The sequence below is a fragment of the Pomacea canaliculata genome, linkage group LG4 (genome assembly GCF_003073045.1).
Source record: "Pomacea canaliculata isolate SZHN2017 linkage group LG4, ASM307304v1, whole genome shotgun sequence".
NCBI lineage: Eukaryota > Metazoa > Mollusca > Gastropoda > Architaenioglossa > Ampullariidae > Pomacea > Pomacea canaliculata.
In genome coordinates this window covers 13,656,484-13,676,852 of record NC_037593.1, presented here as the reverse complement: position 1 = coordinate 13,676,852, position 20,369 = coordinate 13,656,484, and the positions used below count along the sequence as shown (strand labels likewise).

At 40.0% G+C, this 20,369-nt stretch overlaps 3 protein-coding genes across 3 annotated transcripts; all 3 read right to left on the bottom strand.

Annotated features, from left to right (window-relative positions):
* Nucleotides 1-179: 179 nt before the first annotated feature.
* On the bottom strand, nucleotides 180-2,518 carry LOC112563255. Its single transcript, XM_025237090.1, has 2 exons — nucleotides 2,446-2,518; nucleotides 180-1,854 (listed from the first exon to the last, which is right to left on the bottom strand). Exon 2 carries the CDS (start codon nucleotides 1,842-1,844, stop codon nucleotides 672-674), a length of 1,173 nt encoding a protein of 390 aa, XP_025092875.1. The 5' UTR covers nucleotides 1,845-1,854; nucleotides 2,446-2,518; the 3' UTR covers nucleotides 180-671.
* A 3,315-nt stretch (nucleotides 2,519-5,833) lies between these two features.
* On the bottom strand, nucleotides 5,834-8,054 carry LOC112563109. The gene is made up of 2 exons (XM_025236854.1): nucleotides 8,015-8,054; nucleotides 5,834-7,488 (listed from the first exon to the last, which is right to left on the bottom strand). The coding sequence occupies exon 2, from the start codon at nucleotides 7,476-7,478 to the stop codon at nucleotides 6,330-6,332; it is 1,149 nt and encodes a 382-aa protein (XP_025092639.1). The 5' UTR covers nucleotides 7,479-7,488; nucleotides 8,015-8,054; the 3' UTR covers nucleotides 5,834-6,329.
* Nucleotides 8,055-10,915: 2,861 nt separating this feature from the next.
* Nucleotides 10,916-12,893, bottom strand: LOC112563108. Its single transcript, XM_025236853.1, has 2 exons — nucleotides 12,834-12,893; nucleotides 10,916-12,264 (listed from the first exon to the last, which is right to left on the bottom strand). Exon 2 carries the CDS (start codon nucleotides 12,252-12,254, stop codon nucleotides 11,082-11,084), a length of 1,173 nt encoding a protein of 390 aa, XP_025092638.1. The 5' UTR covers nucleotides 12,255-12,264; nucleotides 12,834-12,893; the 3' UTR covers nucleotides 10,916-11,081.
* Nucleotides 12,894-20,369: the final 7,476 nt, after the last annotated feature.

Here is a 20,369-nt window from a genome sequence, read left to right as displayed (position 1 = left end):
CAGTAGGATGAGTTTGGTTTGCATGTGTAAATAATGTAAATAAATATATTTTATTAAATTCACAAATCTCTTTGTATGTGTGACAGTACATGTTGTATGTCTGTCCCCGTCCTATGAACCATCAATCTGTATCCTATAGATGGCTCAGACAAAAGTTTCAATCCATTGAGAGCCAAGAATGCATAAAAAGATTTTATTGTTTGCCCATCTACTATACTAAATATATATTTTTTTCTAACAACACAGGGTAACTGCCTGGACATTTTAAGTTATCTCGATTAAGATTAGTACTTCAAATTCAAATTTTCAAGCCACAGTATTGTAGCTTTGACCGGCGACACAATATGTTGTTAGTCACGTGCACACAGTAATAAGGAATATCTGCAACAGTGTTCCCAAAAAATATCTCTGCTTTTCCCTTTTTTTAATTTCTGTGGGCGAAAATTTCTGCTTTTTTCTATACACCCTATGAGCAACTATCTCCATATCAACGTGCAACTCAGTCTCAAAGGTAAATTTTCACACCGGATGCTTCCGTGACATTAGGTAATAAAGGAAAAAACATAAACTGTAATGATAAAATTTGACGAGCACCAGAGGTGAGAGACTTAGATGTTGAGTACTCGTTTTTTCACAGATGATAACCAAGCAATGTTCATACATACCGATAGTTAATCACTTCGTAAATAGTTCTGACAGATAAAGTCCTTCCCTTGAGGTGTATTGTTAAAATTGGCATGGTACTTAAAAGGGTGCAGGTACACGAGGTCCTTCTCAAAACGTGTCTGCGATTTATCTCTGTCCTCGCCTTTTACTCTGCACATTCTAACAAAGTGCACGTCCTCTGGGTGTTCCAGGCCACACACAAAAAACGGAATCGCCAGTTCCACGTTGTCCTTGTATTTCAGAAACAATGACGTCATGTAGAGGAAAATGGAGGACAGCCGTTTGGGGACGTACAGGAAGTCGATCGGCATAAAGTAAAAGATGTTGCTGTGGTCGACAAAGGAATAATAATTTCTAAGGAATTCTTGTGCAAGGTGGTCATTGTGACGGTTCGCTTTAAAGGCGAGCTCGTTAAGCACACCCAGCATGGCACTCCTCCCGCCTTCCACACCCCACCACGGCCACAACTGCTTGAACTGAGTGGTGTTCACGTGTTGTCCGATTCTGACAAACTCATCACCCACCATCGCTTTATATTTCGGAGTTCTTTCAAAGTTCGTCATGTTGATGAGAGTGTCGTCGCCGATCAGCAGGTAGCCGGTGAAGTTGTCGCACATTTTCATGGCATGCTGAATACACTCGTACTTTGTTTGCCAGATGTCCCTCAGAGCATGCAAATAGTAGATAGGGAACCCCAGTTTCTCAGCCACAATCTGTTTCTTTAGAGTTTCAGGTTGGAGACCGCAATAGAGAATATTAGGAAAATATCTCCTGTACAGAAGTTCAAGGTATGGAATGACATTGTAGTGTGAAGGATAGTTAAAGTCGACAATCAGCAGTATGTCTGGGAAAGTGAATTGTACGTTAGGCAGGGTCTGGTGACCATGACACATGTTGTTGTAGATCCTGTTGACGATGTCTGTGGTGCTCCCTCTCAACACGTCAGAGCCGTTTGAAGGGTTTATCAGCAGCCCTGGCCGCCCGTATGCTACATTATAATTCCAGGAGTGAGTACCCAATGTCAGACACCGATTAGGGCTGCGTAGTTGATCCTGGACATCCACTGAACCTGGCTGAACTACGACGATAGCGTCACGTGACAGGCTGACATACAGCATCGTCAGCAGGGTTGCGGCGCACAGGGTTAGAAAGATTGTTCTTTGTAGCCTAAGCGCCATCAGAGTGGATCTGAAAGAAGAAGCAATTCACAGACTCACACAATAGAAACAGATCAGAGACCCGCCATGGTAAATGAATCAACACTGTAAATACAGACAATCCGTAGCAGTTCAGTCAGTCTCTGTAAGAAGCCAAAATAAATAAACATTGCTGCTTGTCGCGTGTAGAAACGAATCCAATCGCACTCTATTGCAGAACAAACGACCAGCACACGTGAGAACGCTACAAATACACGTTTAATAAATATAATAATAATAATAATAATAATAATAATAATAATAATAATAATAATAATAATAATAATAATAATAATAATAATAATAATAATAATAATAATAATAACAAATGAAAACAAGTAACAAGGGAGGAAACACAAAACAAAACAGTGGGTCGGGGACAGAAGGGGACACCTACATCTACCAAGCGGCGCTCTCTCCCTTCTCCGTTTGTACCCTACAATACCCCACAGACAGATGTTACTCCGATGTACTCACAACAGATTCCTCTCCGATAAATGCTACTCCGTTCTCACTACGGATTTTCGCACAGATAAATGTTACTCGAATGTTCTCAGAACAGATTCCCTTTCCAGCTACTCACCTTGTTGACCGCTCTCTACTTTCCTTTCATTCTCCCATCTTGCCAAAGACGTCAAAAACAACAAAAACAAAATTGCGTCAGATTACAGTGACGCAGCAACCGACTTCTCCCCTCTAGAACCCAGGCTCGCGCTGAGCCAGAATGCGACACGTGACACTGCTCACCTTTTAACACTGATGTCGGCAATGCATGACTAAAGTTCATTCTGTGAAAAGAACTGTGAAAATGTCAAGATATTTCTGAAATAAACCCTGGTATACTGGGCAGTAAAAAAATAAAATAAAATAAATAAACTCGTTTTGGACAGAATAGACAAGGTCTGACTACAGTTATGCTTTTTATTAACATTTAAAATCACTTACATGTAAAACAAGCTTGAACGCATTTTTTATTTGCTTACATTTATAGGTAGTTGATACATGTTCACATCTAGATTGTCTACAAATGAGGCGAGAAGCATTATTCTGGATTCTTTAAAGTCTGTCAAGAAGATACCAGCAAAAAGAGAATTACAATAGTCCATCCTCGACAGCACAAAGACGCAGAGAAGAGTTTAATTTGCATTAGTGGTGAGATAATGACAAATGTTACTGATCCTACGCAGCTCTGTAGACATGAGAAATACGCTGATGAACCTCAATGGAGTAGATCGTTTACAAATCAAAATCAAAATGAAATAAAATCAGACTTTATTGTCTGTCGAGGATACCCATGACAGAAATTTTTCTTCGCTCACAAGGGCAGGCATACATACTCATACAGACATTTAACATACTGTTAGGAGTAAAGATACAAGTAGTTTGGATCTCCGGCAAATAGTAATGAAATTCCAATACTTTAACTTTCTGTCTATACATTAAATAAATAAGTTGGCATTGCAGATTGCAACGAAATGATTGAACTCCATTTTCTTCATCCTCCTGGTACTAGTTTCTATGTCAAGGCTGTGGTGAATGTACTGACTGGGATCACTTTAGAAGCATGTCCTAATCTGAACGACTTAGTAAACACCATCTCTTCATATATCTCCTTCTTTCAGAAGTACCGATTCCGTACCGTGGTCTTTGCTATAAGTCAACTGGAATGAATGGTAGAAAGGTGTCTGCCTCTAGAAAACCGATTACTGGTGATCCTAATGGGTGTGTTCTTTCTCCTCTTTTGTTTTACTTATGGAACTTCGGTAGATCCGTCGGTTCAAATACTCTAATGACACAAAATGTTGACCAAAATGGCTTAAAATTGGGAGTCCAGAGGGTAACTGACTGGTGTGTTAATGACGAAGTCAATTAAATACTAATAAAAAATGAAATGTATCGGAGAATGATTTTACGCTAAGGAAATTTCCATTTCTGCCTCTCGTCATCAATAAAAAGTCTGTGAAACAAGTCTCTTCCAAAATTTTAATAACGACCTGGATATTTTGCTTCTTGTCAATTAGTCCGGTAGTGTGACCGCATGTCAACTGTTTCTGTGGTACATTTGCATTCGACTCTAACAGGACATGTATATTCTATGATTTAATCCGACTACACAACAACAACTACTTCAACACATAAAACAAACTCAAGGTGCTATTTCCAACGTACCAGTTGAAAAAAACCTCTGCAAAGCCCTGCTTAGTTAGTCCATTTCAAGGCAATAGTTGAAATATTGAAATATTTAAAGAAGATTTATATTCAAAATTATTAATAATTCAGAACTGATTTTCCTTCTACAGCATTTATATTACTAAGATATTACCAGGACCCTGCTGATCTGATCCTGCGGTCCTCGCAAATCACGATTCACTATTCAGGTCACAAATAGCAACTAATTGTCTGTTAACGGTGGGTTATATATGCCTGTGAAAATACATCGTTGTCACAAGTAAACAAATCTCATGACAATTTTGTAGACAAAAATACTTTCATGCTTGGTGTCAATTATTTTAACATAACTGACCAGAACATTCCTGATGAGCATAAGAGTGCTCCCTGAAATTTGAACTATGTAGCTTGGATAATATATGGTACATAAAAAAATAATCAAGTCAACAGCCAGCTTCCGAAGAAAACCTTTTGTAGTAAGCATAAAAATAGTTTTACACAGCATTGTTATTTAGAAGGTTACCTGGACACAAATGTACAAAACTAGTTTTGAAGATATCGCTTAATATTTCTCTGGTTGTCGCTGTGTTTTCCAGAAAGGTGCATGCCATTTTTATCTTATTTGCATGTCGGTACCCGAGTCCGGTACCCGTTTGAAAACATGGTGACACAATGCGAGATGCGACTGTGTAACAGACTTACCTTTACGAACACGTTTCTGGAAGGTGTAGAAGAAATTCCACTCTCGTCAGATGGTAAAATAATTTCTTTACTTCTAAATTTTGAGCATAGACGCCGGTGACCTCTGTCGCAATGTCACGCTCACCGAAGATGAACCTGCTTTCTCATCCATGTCGAGACTGTATCGCTCGCTGATTGGCCAGCTCCGTCTCTTGCCGCCTCGGCCATGGAACATGTTTTGAACACGACTGCGGGTTGTTACATAACAGACGTGTGAACACCCAGACTGACGACACATGCACATCGACAGGTGAAGTGAATCAGTCGGCACTTTCTGTTTCTATCATCATTTTTCTCAAGTAGTGTCCAGGTGTGTTCTGAGCGTGGAAATCCTGTGAAATCCATGATGCCAAGAGAGAATCATTGGAACAAATCCGAGGTGGAGGTGACAATGAGAAAGGTGAACAATGTCAATTTATGTTGATGTGATGGCTGTTTGGACTGCGTGCGCAGCCTGTCTGTGAATGTCTACCTTGTCCGTGATGACATGGCCATTCGTTGTGTACATATCTTTCAACAGTATTAAAATGTTCATAGGGCGGCATGTACCCCTGACAGAGCGTTGTTCCCTCCACCCTGTACCCCATTCCCTTCCCTTGCCTTTGTCAGCCGCGTGCGAGAGGGGAGTGACCCGTCTGATACCAGGGTGTTGTGTTTACATAAAGTACAGTGGGTACACCCTGGGGTCATTCTTCTTTTGATTATTTCGAGTTATTATTATTATTACTATTTCTATGCACAGTGTGAGTGTACTGGTCCACGTACCTCGAAATCCTTTTTTTTTTACCTCCCCATAATTACTAGTAAATTCGAAAAGTAGGTAGAATTAGGTATTAGAAGAAGTAGGTGTTAGGTATTGGCCCTGTAAGAGTAAGATATGTGTACAGTAGGATGAGTTTGGTTTGCATGTGTAAATAATGTAAATAAATCCATTTTATTAAATTCACAAACTTCTTTGTATGAGTGACAGTACATGTTGTATATCTGTCCCCGTCCTATGAACCATAAATCTGTATCCCATGGATGGCTCAGACAAAAGTTTCAATCCTTTGAGAGCCAGGAATGCATAAAAAGATTTTATTGTTTGCTCATCTACTATACTGAATATATATTTTTTCTAACAACACAGGGTAACTGCCTGGGCATTTTAAGTTATCTCGATTAAGATTAGTACTTCAAATTCAAATTTTCAAGCCACAGTATTGTAGCTTTGACCGGCGACACAATATGTTGTTTGTCACGTGCACACAGTAATAAGTAATATCTGCAACAGTGTTCCCTAAATATATCTTTGCTTTTCCCTTTTTTTTTAATGTCTGTGGGCGAAAATTTCTGCTTTTTTCTATACAACATATGAGCAACTATCTCCATATCAACCTGCAACTCAGTCTCAAAAGTAAATTTTCACACCTGATGCTTCCGTGACATTAGGTAAGTAAAGGGAAAAACATAAACTGTAATGATAAAATTTGACGAACATCAGAGGTGAGAGACTTAGATGTTGAGTACTAGTTTTTTCACAGATATTAACCAAGCAATGTTCATACATGCCGATAGTTAATCACTTTGTAAATAGTTCTGACAGATAAAGTCCTTCCCTTGAGGTGTATTGTTAAAATTGGCATGGTACTTAAAAGGGTGCAGGTACACGAGGTCCTTATCAAAACGTTTCTGTGAATTATCTCTGTCGTTGCCCAATAGACTGATCATTTTAACAAAGTGCACGTCCCCTGGGTGTTCCAGGCCACACACAAAAAACGGAATCGCCAGTTCCACGTTGGCCTTGTATTTCAGAAACAATGACGTCATGTAGAGGAAAATGGACGACAGCCGTTTGGGGACGTACAGGAAGTCGATCGCCATAAAGTAAAAGATAGTGCTGTGGTTGACAAAGGAATAATAATTTCTAAGGAATTCTTGTGCACGGTGGTCATTGTCACGGTTCGCTTTAAAGATTAGCTCGTTAAGCACACCCAGCATGGCACTTCTCCCGCCTTCCACACCCCACCACGACCACGAATACTTGAACTGAGTTGTGTTCACGTGTTGTCCGGTTCTCACAAACTCATCACCCACCATCGCTTTAGTTTTCGGAGTTTTTTCAAAGTTCGTCATGTTGATGAGAGTGTCGTCGCCGATCAGCAGGTAGCCGGTGAAGTTGTCGCACATTTTCATGGCATGCTGAATACACTCGTACTTTGTTTGCCAGGTGTCATTCAGTGCTTGCAAATAGTAGATAGGGAACCCCAGTTTCTCAGCCACAATCTGTTTCTTTAGAGTTTGAGGATGGAGTCCGCAATAAAAAATATTAGGAAAATATCTCCTGTAGAGAAGTTCAAGGTAGGAAATGACATTGTAGTGTGGAGGTTCTGTAAATTCGACAATGAGCAGTATGTCTGGGAAAGTGAATTGTACGTTAGACAGGGTCTGGTGACCAGGACACATGTTGTGGTAGATCCTGTTGACGATGTCTGTGGTGCTCCCTCTCAACACGTCAGAGTCTTTTGAAGGGTTTATCAGCAGCCCTGGCCGACCGTATTTTACATTATATTTCCACGAGTGAGTACCCAATGTCAGAGACTGGACATCCACTGGACCTGGCTGAACTAGGACGATAGCGTCACGTGACTGGCTGACATACAGCATCGTCAGCAGGGTTGCGGCGCACAGGGTTAGAAAGATTGTTGCTAGCAGCCTGCGCGCCATCAGAGTGGATCTGAAAGAAGACACAATCAGAATCACCAGAAGCAATCCACAGACTCTTACAATACAAACAGATCAGACACCCACCATGGTAAATGAATCAACACTGTGAATACAGACAATCCGTACCAGTTCAATAAGACTTTCTAAGAAGGAAAAATAAATAAACATTGCTAGTTTTAGCGTGTAGCAACGAATCCAATCGTTCTCCAGTGCAGAACAAACGACAAGCACACGTACGAACGATACAAATAAACATTTTTTATAATAATAATAAATAGAAATGAAATAAAAGAAACAAGGGAGGAAACACAAAACTAAGCAATTGGTCGGGGACAGAAAGGGACACCTACATCTACCAAGAGCCGCTCCCTCACTTCTCCGTTTGTACCCTACAATACCCCACAGATAGATGTTACTCCGATGTACTCACAACAGATACCTCTCAGATAAATGATCCTCCTTTCTCACAACGGATTTTCGCACAGATAAATATTACACGAATGTACCCGCAACAAATTCCTTTTCCAGCTACTCACCCTGATGGCCGCTCTCTACTTTCTTTTCCTTCTCCCACCGTGCAAAAGACGTCAAAAACAACAAAAACAAAATTGCGTCAGATGACAGTGACGCAGCAACCCCCTCCTCCCATCTAGAACCCAGGCACGCGACACGTGACACTGCTCACCTGTTAACACTGATGTCGGTAATGCATGAGTAAAGTTTATTCTGTGAAAAGAACTGTGAAAATGTCAATATATTTGTGAAAAAACCCTGGTATGCTGTGCGTAAAAAAGAAATAAAATAAAATAAATAAACTCGTTTTGTACAGACTAGACAAGGTCCGACTACAGTTATGCTTTTTATTAACATTTAAAATCACTTACATGTAAAACAAGCTTGAACGCATTTTTTATTTGCTTACATTTATAGGTAGTTGATATATGTTCACATGTAGATGGTCTACAGATGAGGCGAGCAGCATTACTCTGGATCCTTTAAAGTCTGTGAAGAAGATACCAGCTAAAAGAGAATTGCAATAGTCCATCCTCGACAGCACAAAGGCGCAGATGAGAGTTTAAGTTGCATCGGTGGTGAGATGATGACAATAGTTACTGATCCTACGAAGTTCAAGGTAGGCACCTCTGTAGACATGAGAAATATGCTGATGAACCTCAATGGAGTAGATCGTTTACATCTGTTAGAAATACCGATTCCGTACCGTGGCCTTTTCTATAAGTCAACTGGAATGAATGGCAGAAATGTGTCTGCCTCTAGAAACCCGATTACTGGTGATCCTGAGGGGTGTTCTTTCTCCTATTTTGTTTTACTTCAGGAACTTTGGTAGATCCGTCCCTTCAAATACTCTAATGACACAGATACTTTCTGTCCTCCTTTGTTGACCAAAATTGCTTAAAGTTTTGAGTCCAGAGGGTAACTGACTGGTGTGTTAATGACGATGTCAATTAAATACTAATAAAAAAAATGAAATGTATCGGAGAATGATTTTACGCTAAGGAAATTTCCATTTCTGCCTCTCGTCATCAATAATGAGTCTGTGAAACATGTCTCCTCCAAAATTTTAGTAACGACAATCCCAAATGATCTGATTTGGTACATGAACCCGTCATCAGTCGTGAAGAAATGTCAACGACAACTGTGCTGTTGGGACTTGGAGAGTTTGAATCATTCCATCCTTTGTGTCTCCCTCATTACCTGGTGTAACAGCGCCACCACTCAGGACAAATACCAGCTCTAACATGATGTTTAGTCACCTCCATGGTTGCTGGCTATGATTTACAATCTGTTACTCCTCTGGGATGTGTCACGTGTCAGACAGGAGGCTGGTAAGATTGTTCAGGACCTCCACACCCGCACAATGACTTTTTTCTCCCTTCTAATGTTGCCGGGTAGCTGTGACCTGGATATTTTGCTGCTTGTCCATTAGTCGGGTAGTGTGACCGTATATCAGCTGTTCTAGTACCTCTGTGTGTATGTGTGTGTGTATGTGTGTGTGTGTGCAGACGCCACCCTACGTACGAACGAGTTACGTTCCTAAAAACGGTCATAAGGTGAATTGTTCCTAAGTCATTAATTTGCCATTTGCCTTTTTTTATTTATTCATTGACCCTATGAGGAGTGTCAGGGACGGATACACGACAAGGTCACAAGGTTACTGACTGTTCTGTCACACACTCCGTCCCACACGTGTCCTTGCGTACCACATACCACAAACATTTGACGTGGGCTTACTCCTCTATTAGGTGGGAGCTTGTATTTATTGTAATGGGGGGGGGGGTGTGAAGGTAACTTAATTTACACAACTCAACATTTATACAGACACAAGATTATGAACCATAAATATCACATTAATGTCATGAATAACTTCCAACTGTCGCGTACCACCCCAAGCGTCGCCGCTCGCGTCCACTGTCACAGCCGGCGCGAACACACACCCAATCGCTCAGCCAGAGGGGGGACGCGACTTACCCGTCGAACCTTTGATAAACGAAGATTACATCAAAGACGAATAGAACGATACAAATAAGAAATTTAATCCAAAAGTAAAAACAACGAAACAAAACACGAATACACCTAATAAAAACGGAGAATATACACCTACGAACATTCGCAAAAAAAAAACAAAACGGGGTAGTAGCAGGTAAACATCAGCGCACACCACTGCACAGTACAGTAGGTAAGTGTAGTTGCCACTGAGTCTTTAATACTTCACAAAGATCAGGAGCATGGGCGCCCTGGTGCTGGTTCACGTGGCAATGTTCACAGTTCAGTTCCCCAGCTGACTGCAGACCCAGGCCCAGTAGACGAAGACGACGAAACGAAGAAGCGTAGAAACAGGCACACAAGGTACACAAGGTACACAATGAACACACACCCAGGACGCACACAAAGCCTGTCACTAGGAGACTACAGGAGACAACAACAAAACTTCCCCCTCCATGACCCACCTAGAACTAAGACCTGAAGTAGTCCTAATTTCTCCTTCCAAACAGGTGGGAACTTATATTTAAGTCGCGAATTTCAGATTTTTAAAAAATAGAGGTTCTGACCTTTCTTTTGATACAAAAGTGATTTTTCTAGCCTTAAAATTGAGGGAGTTAAAAAACGTTTGAAGTGTGAAATACAGTGGCGGCCATTTTGAGAAAGCGGGTTCAAAGATTAGCGTCAAGATGGCCGACCGGGTCTGTTTATTCCTAAACGTTTGCACACAAATCTTTTGATCAGTTAATATTTGAATAGTTCTTTGAGGAAGTGGAACATAAAGACTCCGCGTCTTCTGTCAACTCGATGGGATTTTGACAGGGAAACAGTATCGAAACAGCGTTTGAATTTCGTCTGAAAGCAGTACGGATTGCAGTAGGGCAACTCGGTTAAAACGTATTTTAAGTCGATTTCTAACTTTTATTTTAACATAGCAGTGTATTTTCATGATAGTTTAATATCCAAGGAATCCATTTTTAAAGAAAAATCAAACTACACAAAACTGACCCCTATCACATTTCGGGGTCTGTATCACAAAACTGTTCCGCGCGACTTAAGACTCATTTCGTCGTCGAGGGTCACAAATATTCACGTAACCGATAGTCACTCACTTTGTAAATACTTCTGACAGATAAAGTCCTTCCCTTGAGGTGTGCTCTTAAAATTGGCATGGTACTTAAAAGGGTGCAGGTACACGAGGTCCTTATCAAAACGTTTCTGCGAATTATCTCTGTCGTTGCCCCATAGACTGAGCATTTTAACAAAGTGCACGTCCTCTGGATGTTCCAGGCCACACACAAAAAACGGAATCGCCACTTCCACGTTGGCCTTGTATTTCCGAAACAATGACGTCATGTAGAGGAAAATGGACGACAGCCGTTTGGGGACGTACAGGAAGTCAGTCGCCATATTGTGAAAGATAGTGCTGTGGTTGACAAAGGAATAATAATTTCTAAGGAATTCTTGTGCAAGGTGGTCATTGTCACGGTTCGCTTTAAAGGCGAGCTCGTTAAGCACACCCAGCATGGCACTTCTCCCGCCTTCCAAACCCCACCACGGCCACCTTTGCTGGAACTGAGTGGTGTTCATGTGTTGTCCGGTTCTCACAAACTTATCACCCACCATCGCTTTATATTTCGGAGTTCTTTGAAAGTTCGTCATGTTGATGAGAGTGTCGTCGCCAATCAGCAGGTAGCCGGTGAAGCTGTCGCACATTTTCATGGCATGCTGAATACACTCGTACTTTCTTTGCCAGGTATGATTCAGTGCTTGCAAATAGTAGATAGGGAACCCCAGTTTCTCAGCCACAATCTGTTTCTTTAGAGTTTCAGGTTGGAGACCGCAATAGAGAATATTAGGAAAATATCTCCTGTACAGAAGTTCAAGGTAGGGAATGACATTGTAGTATGCAGGTGCGGTAAAGTCGACAATCAGCAGTATGTCTGGGAAAGTGAATTGTACGTTAGACAGGGTTTGGTGACCATGACACATGTTGTTGTAGATCCTGTTGACGATGTCTGTGGTGCTCCCTCTCAACACGTCAGAGTCTTTTGAAGGGTTTATCAGCAGCCCTGGCCGCCCGTATGGTACAGTATCACTCCAGGAGTGAGTAACCAATGTCAGACACTGATTAATGCTGCGTAGTTTATCCTGGACATCGACTGGACCTGGCCGAACTAGGATGACAGCGTCACGTGACTGGCTGACATACAGCATCGTCAGCAGGGTTGCGGCGCACAGGGTTAGAAAGATTGTTCTTTGTAGCCTGAGCGCCATCACGGTGGATCTGAAAGAAGACACAATCAGAATCACCAGAACCAATCCATAGACTCACACAATAGAAACAGATCAGACACCCACCATGGTAAATGAATCAACACTGTAAATACAGACAATCCGTGCCAGTTCAGTCAGTCTTTCTAAGAAGGCAAAATAAATAAACATTGCTACTTGTCGCGTGTAACAACGAATCCAATCTTTTTCCAGTGCAGAACAAACGACAGGTACACGTGAGAACGCTACAAATACACGTTTAATAATAATTTTAAGAAAAACCAAATGAAATAAAAGGAACACTGAAGGAAGTACAAAAGAAAAGAATGGGTCGTGGACAGAAGAGGACACCTACATCTACCAAGCGCCGCTCCCTCACTTCTCCGTTTGTACCCTACAATACCCCACAGACAGATGTTACTCCGATGTACTCAGAACAGATTCCTCTCAGATAAATGCTGCTCCTTTCTCACAACGGATTTTTGCACAGATAAATATTACACGAATGTACTCACAACAGATACCTCCCAGATGAATGTTACCCAAATGTTTTCGCAACAAATTCCCTTTCCAGCTACTCACCTTGTTGACCGCTCTCTACTTTCTTTTCCATCTCCCACCGTGCCAAAGACGTAAAAAACAACAAAAACAAAATTGCGTCAGATGACAGTGACGCAGCAACCCCCTCCTCTCCTGTGGAACCCAGGCTCGTGCTGAGCCAGCATGGGACACGCGACACGCGACACTGCTGACTACCGCCCACACCACTTGAGTAGCGGGACTTGTCCGATGCCGCCTCTATCCATGTGCTCCTCCCAACTCTCATCGCCTGGAATTATTCAAGGGATGAATGAGTGAATGATTTTAGCCGTCTTCAAAAACTCATCTTTTATGCTCTCTCAATGCAACCTGCAACGCCATTTCGCCATTCCTTTTTGTTTACTTACTTTGTGTTTGTTGACTGTTTGGGCTGATTGACGACAAATGTACATTTTTGGTAAACGTGAACATTTGGAGACTGAACGAGCTGATGGATGGAATGAAGTGCTTGAATGTATTTTCTCTCAATGGTGGAATTGTTGTGAATGTTTGAATGAATGCAAGACAAATTGGATTACACAAAGATTTGAATTTTATATTTTCCTGTCTTTGCACTTAAGCTTCCTAATCTGGTTACATAAAAGGAAGTTTGCGTGTAATTTGTAAGTGTCATAAGGGGAGCATGTGGCGCGTATACATCTAATTTATTTATCTTTAAAACAAATTCAAGGATTTACAAGGGTTTAGAATGAACATGTTCAGGAATTAAACACTGTTTGTATAGTGAAAAACTTTACTTATCGATAATTACCGTTATCTTGCTGCTTCTACGGAACACAAAGAAAGACAGCGGGTAATAAAAGTCTTGTGACTACATTAGCTTGTGTTTTTGTAGACGGTTTGTATACAATTGTTACAATGGTGCCATTAGACTGGCATTGAGTCACTAGAGGCGTGAGCCACAACTCCGTGAAACCTGAGAAATTTCCGTCACTGACATTGAAACGATTTCATTTAGTCCCAGTGAAAAATATTTCTTGCATCTAGTACTTTTGTTTCCTCTACAATACTTTAAAGAAAGTTTCTCCTTGATTAAGTAATAAAAGTCTTTTAGCTACTAAAAATATTCTACAGAGAAAAATAAGAAAAATAGTACAAAATGAAAATCATCTGACGTGAGTTAAAAAGAAATAGTCGGGGAACTGTATTAGAAAGCACTCAACGGTACTAATGCAAAAAATGATTTTTGTTTCTTCCGATGTAGTTTTCCCTTTTATATGAAAAAAAAAATATATTTTCTCTCAAGAAACTAATCAGTTTATTTTTTTTTTTAATTTTATGTTGACGTGAATAAGACAATTCGTGAGAGGGGAAGAGATGAGGAGAAAGTATAAAATGTTACAGATTCTCAGCCTTCCATTTGTCGTTCAGACAAAGGTTTCTCTGTGCGTGGTGTTTAGAAGTTGAACAGGTGTCACACAGTTTGTAGAGTTGACCTCTTGATGTCTAGGATGTGTTGTGAATGTTGCAGACTATCATTCTTGATAAACTGCGTGTTGTTTACATCACAGGGATCGAGTGATACCTCCGATGTTTAGACCTAGCGGACACAGTGACCTGCAAAATATTAATTTCGTTTTATCTTTTTTGAACCACAGTCTAGGCTTGGAAACAGATTATTCTTACACGTGTAGGTGTGAAATAGCAGACTGACTAGAAATTAAATACAAAGCTGACAACAATAATCCATACTACAGAAAGATATTCACAAATGACCACTTTGAAATGTTTTCACGTAGAACAAAGAAAGTAATAATAAAAAAATTCTGAAATGTCTTTGGTGACACCTAACAGTTAAAGTCCGCTTTCAGCAGCTTTGCTTTCGTTTTCTGGAGATCAATCAGACCAGAAGCTGAAAAGGTCCGAGGAAGTATTCACACCACCGGGAAACAGATTTTGTCAGAAAAGACAGTCTGCGTGTTAAGTGAGAGAAAAGTTAAACTCGTTGAAATAGTTCTTACCTTAGGTGTATCATCTACAATAGAAAGGTGACGTATACAGACGTTAAGAAACAATGTTAGAAGAAGAAAACAGTTCTCTTTACATGAATGAAACTATATATGTATATGTACTTTCTGACGAAGACATTCAAGCATATATTAACTACCTACATCTCTTGAGAAAATTTTCTCTCGCTGTTAATGTGCTTAGTGTAGTATGTCTTGTTGCTGGAATGTTCAACAACATCATGGTAGTGGTTTTATTTTGTCGTCTGCGTCAGAGACGATCATCAATCGACATTTTCTTACTATCTGTTGCTTTGTTTGATATCATAATTGTCGGCGGGCGCTGCTTGTTTACATTCTTACTCGTCAGGAAACTCGGTGATGAGAATTTGAAATGCAAGCTTCCTAAGTTTACAATGTTAGTCTGTGACACATACTGTTTATGGACAATAACTTTTATTGCCTGTCATCGTGCTCTAGCCATCGTCTGGCCACATCGTGTTAACTCGGTGATCACTCGACACAAAACTTTTAAGATTATTTTAGTGATAATTGTAGTCAGCCTTGTGTATCACTCACACACATTGTATGGGGATAACTCAGTAGCTTTCACCTATGAAAATATACCAACGGGGACTTCAGGCTGTGGCTTTACTGACCAGATGTACATTAAGGTATTTCAGAACTTCCTGCGCTATTTACATCCAGTAACTCATTTCGCGATACCTATGACAGTCATCGTCATCAGCAATGTGATTATGTTACGACACATGTTAAGTTCTGCTAAACGATCGCAAAATGTTGTGTTATCGGGTGAAGACATAAACTTGGCGATACGCAAAGACCAGACGAGAAAAGTTCAAAAAACAGTCATCGCCATATCCTTGTGTTTGGTCATCGCTATTTTACCAAACATGTGTATGTCCTTTCTGTTTTATAAGCCACAATTAAGGCAAGGACTATTGATGGAACATTTTTATTTCACTATGGCTGGTGTTATAGTTTCCTTTATTGGTGAGCTTCGTTCACAAGTGAATTTTTTAATTTTATGCCTCACGGGATCCAAGTACAGGCAGGAGGCCAAGAAAATACTGTTGTGGTTTTGTGGTTGGTGTCGGCTTTGCTCCTCGTCGCATTGACATCGTGGATGCTAGACAGGGGGGAACCTTACAGAGCAAAAACAGACTTTGTTTTATCTAGAAGTAGAGGAGGTTTTCCTTGGATAAGTACTTGTGACTATGTTTATGACGGTTTAGTCACAAAATTTTGCTAAATATAACACACTTATTTGTAGGTAAATGGCTGCAGATCACGAAAAATAAGTTAACAAAAAGAATATAAAGTCTTCTGTTGGATATAAAAATAAGTTAAGCTGTGATAGTCTGTCCTTCAAAAGAAAGATAGCAAAAGATGCTGTGTTCAAAGAGATATGTACATCGCCGTGTGCATACAGTTTACACAGTCTACCAAGAAACTGAGCTACAAGTCTTCAAACCTTTCCTTAACATTAGTAGCTTGACCTTCATCAGAATTTGCTCTTTTATACTTGCAGTTGCGTCTGTCTGTAGGTTTGCTTACATTTATTAATTTTTAACAAGAATAAGTAACTTTACTTTTCAAACACATCCTCTGTACAATACTAGTGCAATCTGGACAGTTGTTCATTCGATCTTCGTTTTCCCGCTTATTCCACTCTTTCCTGTTTAAAGTGTGACAAGTCCATTGGTCAAAGCCAGCATATCTATCAATTTTCACATGGAGAATTTACTAGTATAAATTGTTTTACTCGCAGATAGACCTATTAAATTTGATAAAATGTTTAATAATATTTGACCATTGACTCTATCAAGAGTAAGGTGGCAAGGACCACGCCATTCTAAATTGATGAGTTTCTACCTTTTTACAGATTGAGCACTTACCTTAAATGAGCTATTGGATTTTGATTTGTAGTATTTATTTTTTCTCTCCCAACGTTCTACACAGAAATACTAATATTACATTGTTGTCACTTTTTTCAGTTTCCTTCTCATTATATTTTTCCGTCAAATTAAGAAATATCGCTTAGGTTGGGATGCTTAAAGAAGCGATTTCTTGCCTAGAAAAGGAAACGGCAGATTTTTAATAGAGCCCTGCTGATTTGAACTTTATTTAGAAGCTTCGACTGGAGTTTAACAAAAATTAAAAGATCCAAACCGAATTCACTCGACAGACTGGTAAGTAAATCTCTGCATCCACATTCAATGAGAAAAAATCACGGTCATTATAGTAGGCGTTGTACTGATGTTGATTCTCTTTTATTAAGTGTGAACATCTGAATTATCTTTTCCAAGTGTAGTATTATTAATAAAATATGAACACATTTCAAATGTGCGACTATCTAAAATAAACTCGTGTAATTGATTCATTTATAAATTGTCTCAGCATTGCATGTTTATATTATAGTTCGAACAGACATGTGTTAATTACTTTTTACCGTTAAATTATAATGTAACAAAAATTTGATAAATATTTATCGATGCGACGTAAGAACTTATTTCTTACTGATTTAGCTGCAAGTAAAATTTATATACTTACTGTTTATTATTTACTTATTTATTACTTACTGTTTTTGTCACCCTCAGTTCTTTGTTAGCTGTTGCGAGCCCTGACACTGTCAGTTGTTGTCATCATTGAGTGGATAAGGACACGACTGATGTTGTGTTTGTGACTGTGTCACGATGTTACTTGTAGATCACCACAGTGTAGAAAGTTTTGATGTTGCATGTCTGGTGATGATCTTTTGTTTTAGCTTTTTACCAGTAGTCATAGTCGGTTTTCACAGGTCTTGTTTTTATGTAGGTGGCACTGCTGTAGGAGGGATCTTTCTTTATAACTTATTTGTAGGTGCTATAAATAACTGTATAAGTAACTAACTCTAGAAGCAAAAACTAGTAGGAGAAGTCGTAAAGACTCCGTCAAACGAGCGAACTTCCATGGATTCACTATTGCGAGCCCAAGAGTCGACATGACAGAGAGGAGAGGGTGAGGTCGTCCGTCTACAACAGACAGCGCCGGAGGTCAACGTCTGTCCCCTAGAGGCGGCGTGTGTTCTTAGATATTCGTGGGCTATAAATATATAGTGTTTTATATATATATCCCGAGAACTTCAGTCCCCAGTGTCTGCTACAAAGCGTAGCACATTATACATATGTGAAAAGGTTATGTAATTATAAAGAGGGAAACAAAGCCAACGATTGTAACGGGTTTTCTGGAACATGTTGATACACAGCGTTAGTGACAACAATAATTAATTGCTCGCTTGGCTTACATTGGAAAGTATTGATTAGCTTCAGTAACTTTAGCTCTCCCACACACGCCAGATGCTCTACACCATTTATACCAGACTTCTGCATACTTACAATCACCTGGCTTTCTCAGTCCTACGATTTCGCCTTGACTTCCTTATGGTAATTGTCTAGATATAAGTCAAATAATTAAAAGAAACTGCAAAATTTTACGATACCGTCTTTGGTTTTTAAGATTTGATTATAAATATCGACGTGTTCCAAAATCTCTGTCTCAATAAAACAAAAAGGAAATTAAGAAAGTTTGGTTGTTTCCTGCCTGTCTTTATCGAACAACCACGACAACTGAGTGGCGCCCTCTTGTGGTCCTGAAGATTTTAACATTCACTTACCAGTGTTTGTTGTCCCACATGTTAAATTTAGTTCTATGTCTCTCTTGTAAATTAAGAAATATAAGAATTTGTCATGAGACAGAGGTCATGACAGAATCGGCCTTTGAGCGGGTGGAAAACATCCACCACAATCTTGCTCCCTGCAGAGTCTACACTGGATGTAGATTATATCCACAGGGGGTTAGTTCACAGCCTTTACATCTCTAGATGTCCCTACCATCCAGCCGAGTAGGACTTTCTGTTTTAGGGTTGTACTGCCATACGGGAGGGAGACAGAAAATGTCAGTACACTCTCGCCATGTAATACTGAACCACAGCGGCAAATATTAATTAGGATGAACACACCTGATGTAAAGAATGTAGGTAAATCTACCTCATTAGCCACTTTTACTTCAGTTACATAAAATAAGTAAGCAGATTAATTGCTCACAACAAATTTCGATTCTCGTAACAGTTGCTCATCTGTTTTTTTTATATAAAAAAAACAAAAACGTGCACTGAAAGTGAAGTACCCACAAACTGCCTGTTTACGAAGGGTGCTGCCGCTTTAACGTCCAACAAATCACGGCAGGACATTGGAATTTGTACGACAACTTGTGTTATTTGAAAATATTCCATCTCTTTGAATGACTTGATAAACAGAAATCTTTATTTAGTTGACGCCAAACCGCTTAAGATACCGAGTGTTTTTTTCGTGAAGAGTCAGAAGAAAGACATTTATTTAGAAAGGCCATATAATTATTTTTAAAAAGCTTGACACTTGCTAAAATAATTACAATTTGCTAAGTACAAATGAAATTTCGTGGAAATACGTAATGTTCGTAATAACAGACGATATATTGTGGGACATCTATTTGTCCTCACTGACAATGGAGAGACAATAACAAAGGATTGGAAAACTGTAAAAGACTTTCGGAAAGCTCTTTAATTGTTTCTGTGTCCTAACGAGAAAGACGTGCACCACGATTAAGTCGCAAAACGAGTAAAAACCTGTTGACTGACCGTGTCTTCACATGATCTGTGTGCTAGGGAATGAGTACAGACAAGAGTGAACAATGTCCTCGGAGGGCAGGGTAGTCGATAACAATGACGACGATGTGCACGACAAGCCTGCAGGTTGCTGCAGCAGTAGTCACGTGACTAACACAGCTGAGACGTGTTTACCCGGCAGCCACCTCCTGTTGTGAGGTCAGGAGCAAACAAAGGACAAGTTTGTAAAGTTTTTGTGTGACGGGCCGTTAAGCAGCGTGGGGTGACGTCAGTAAAAGCTTGCTTGGAGAAGTCGTTGTCGTAGTACCTGGCGAATGATCGATCAGTTGCGAGCAAGAACTACCTCTAGATGGCGCTTGCTTTCGTTGATTTAACAGTTCGGGCACTTGACATATACTGAGCACATACATATCACAGCTACAAACTATTTCACAGCTACAAACTTTTTAATAATTATCACTAACTGCTGGAACCTAAAAACACCTGCCACAACCTACAATCATTGTAGTTGTTGGCATAATTTCAATAGTCATGACTAAACATGGACATAATATTCTTTGTAAAACATTTAATCACCAGAAGACCTCTCAAGAAAGCGGACAACGGCAGAACATGGCAATGAAATGTGTACAACCTGATCATTGTCGTATATGTATTTTGGGCAATAATAGCCGGAAAGCTACTGAAAATAAAGAGCATGACTCTCACTCAGCCTCGAGAATATCTTAGCATCGCTTACTGCTTTAAAAGGAGCGAGGAAACCTGATCGAGTGGAATGGACGGAAGCATGCAAACGAATATTTAAGGCGCGTAACGGACATCTCACTTCCGACACTGTCATCAAACTACCCGACCCTTCTAAACAGTTCAACCTACGAACAGACGCCAGCAAACGGGGTCTGGTGC

Coding starts and splice junctions, on each gene's coding strand:
- LOC112563255 (XM_025237090.1), bottom strand. CDS start 1,844: ATGGCGCTTAGGCTACAAAGAACAATCTTTCTAACCCTGTGCGCCGCA.
- LOC112563109 (XM_025236854.1), bottom strand. CDS start 7,478: ATGGCGCGCAGGCTGCTAGCAACAATCTTTCTAACCCTGTGCGCCGCA.
- LOC112563108 (XM_025236853.1), bottom strand. CDS start 12,254: ATGGCGCTCAGGCTACAAAGAACAATCTTTCTAACCCTGTGCGCCGCA.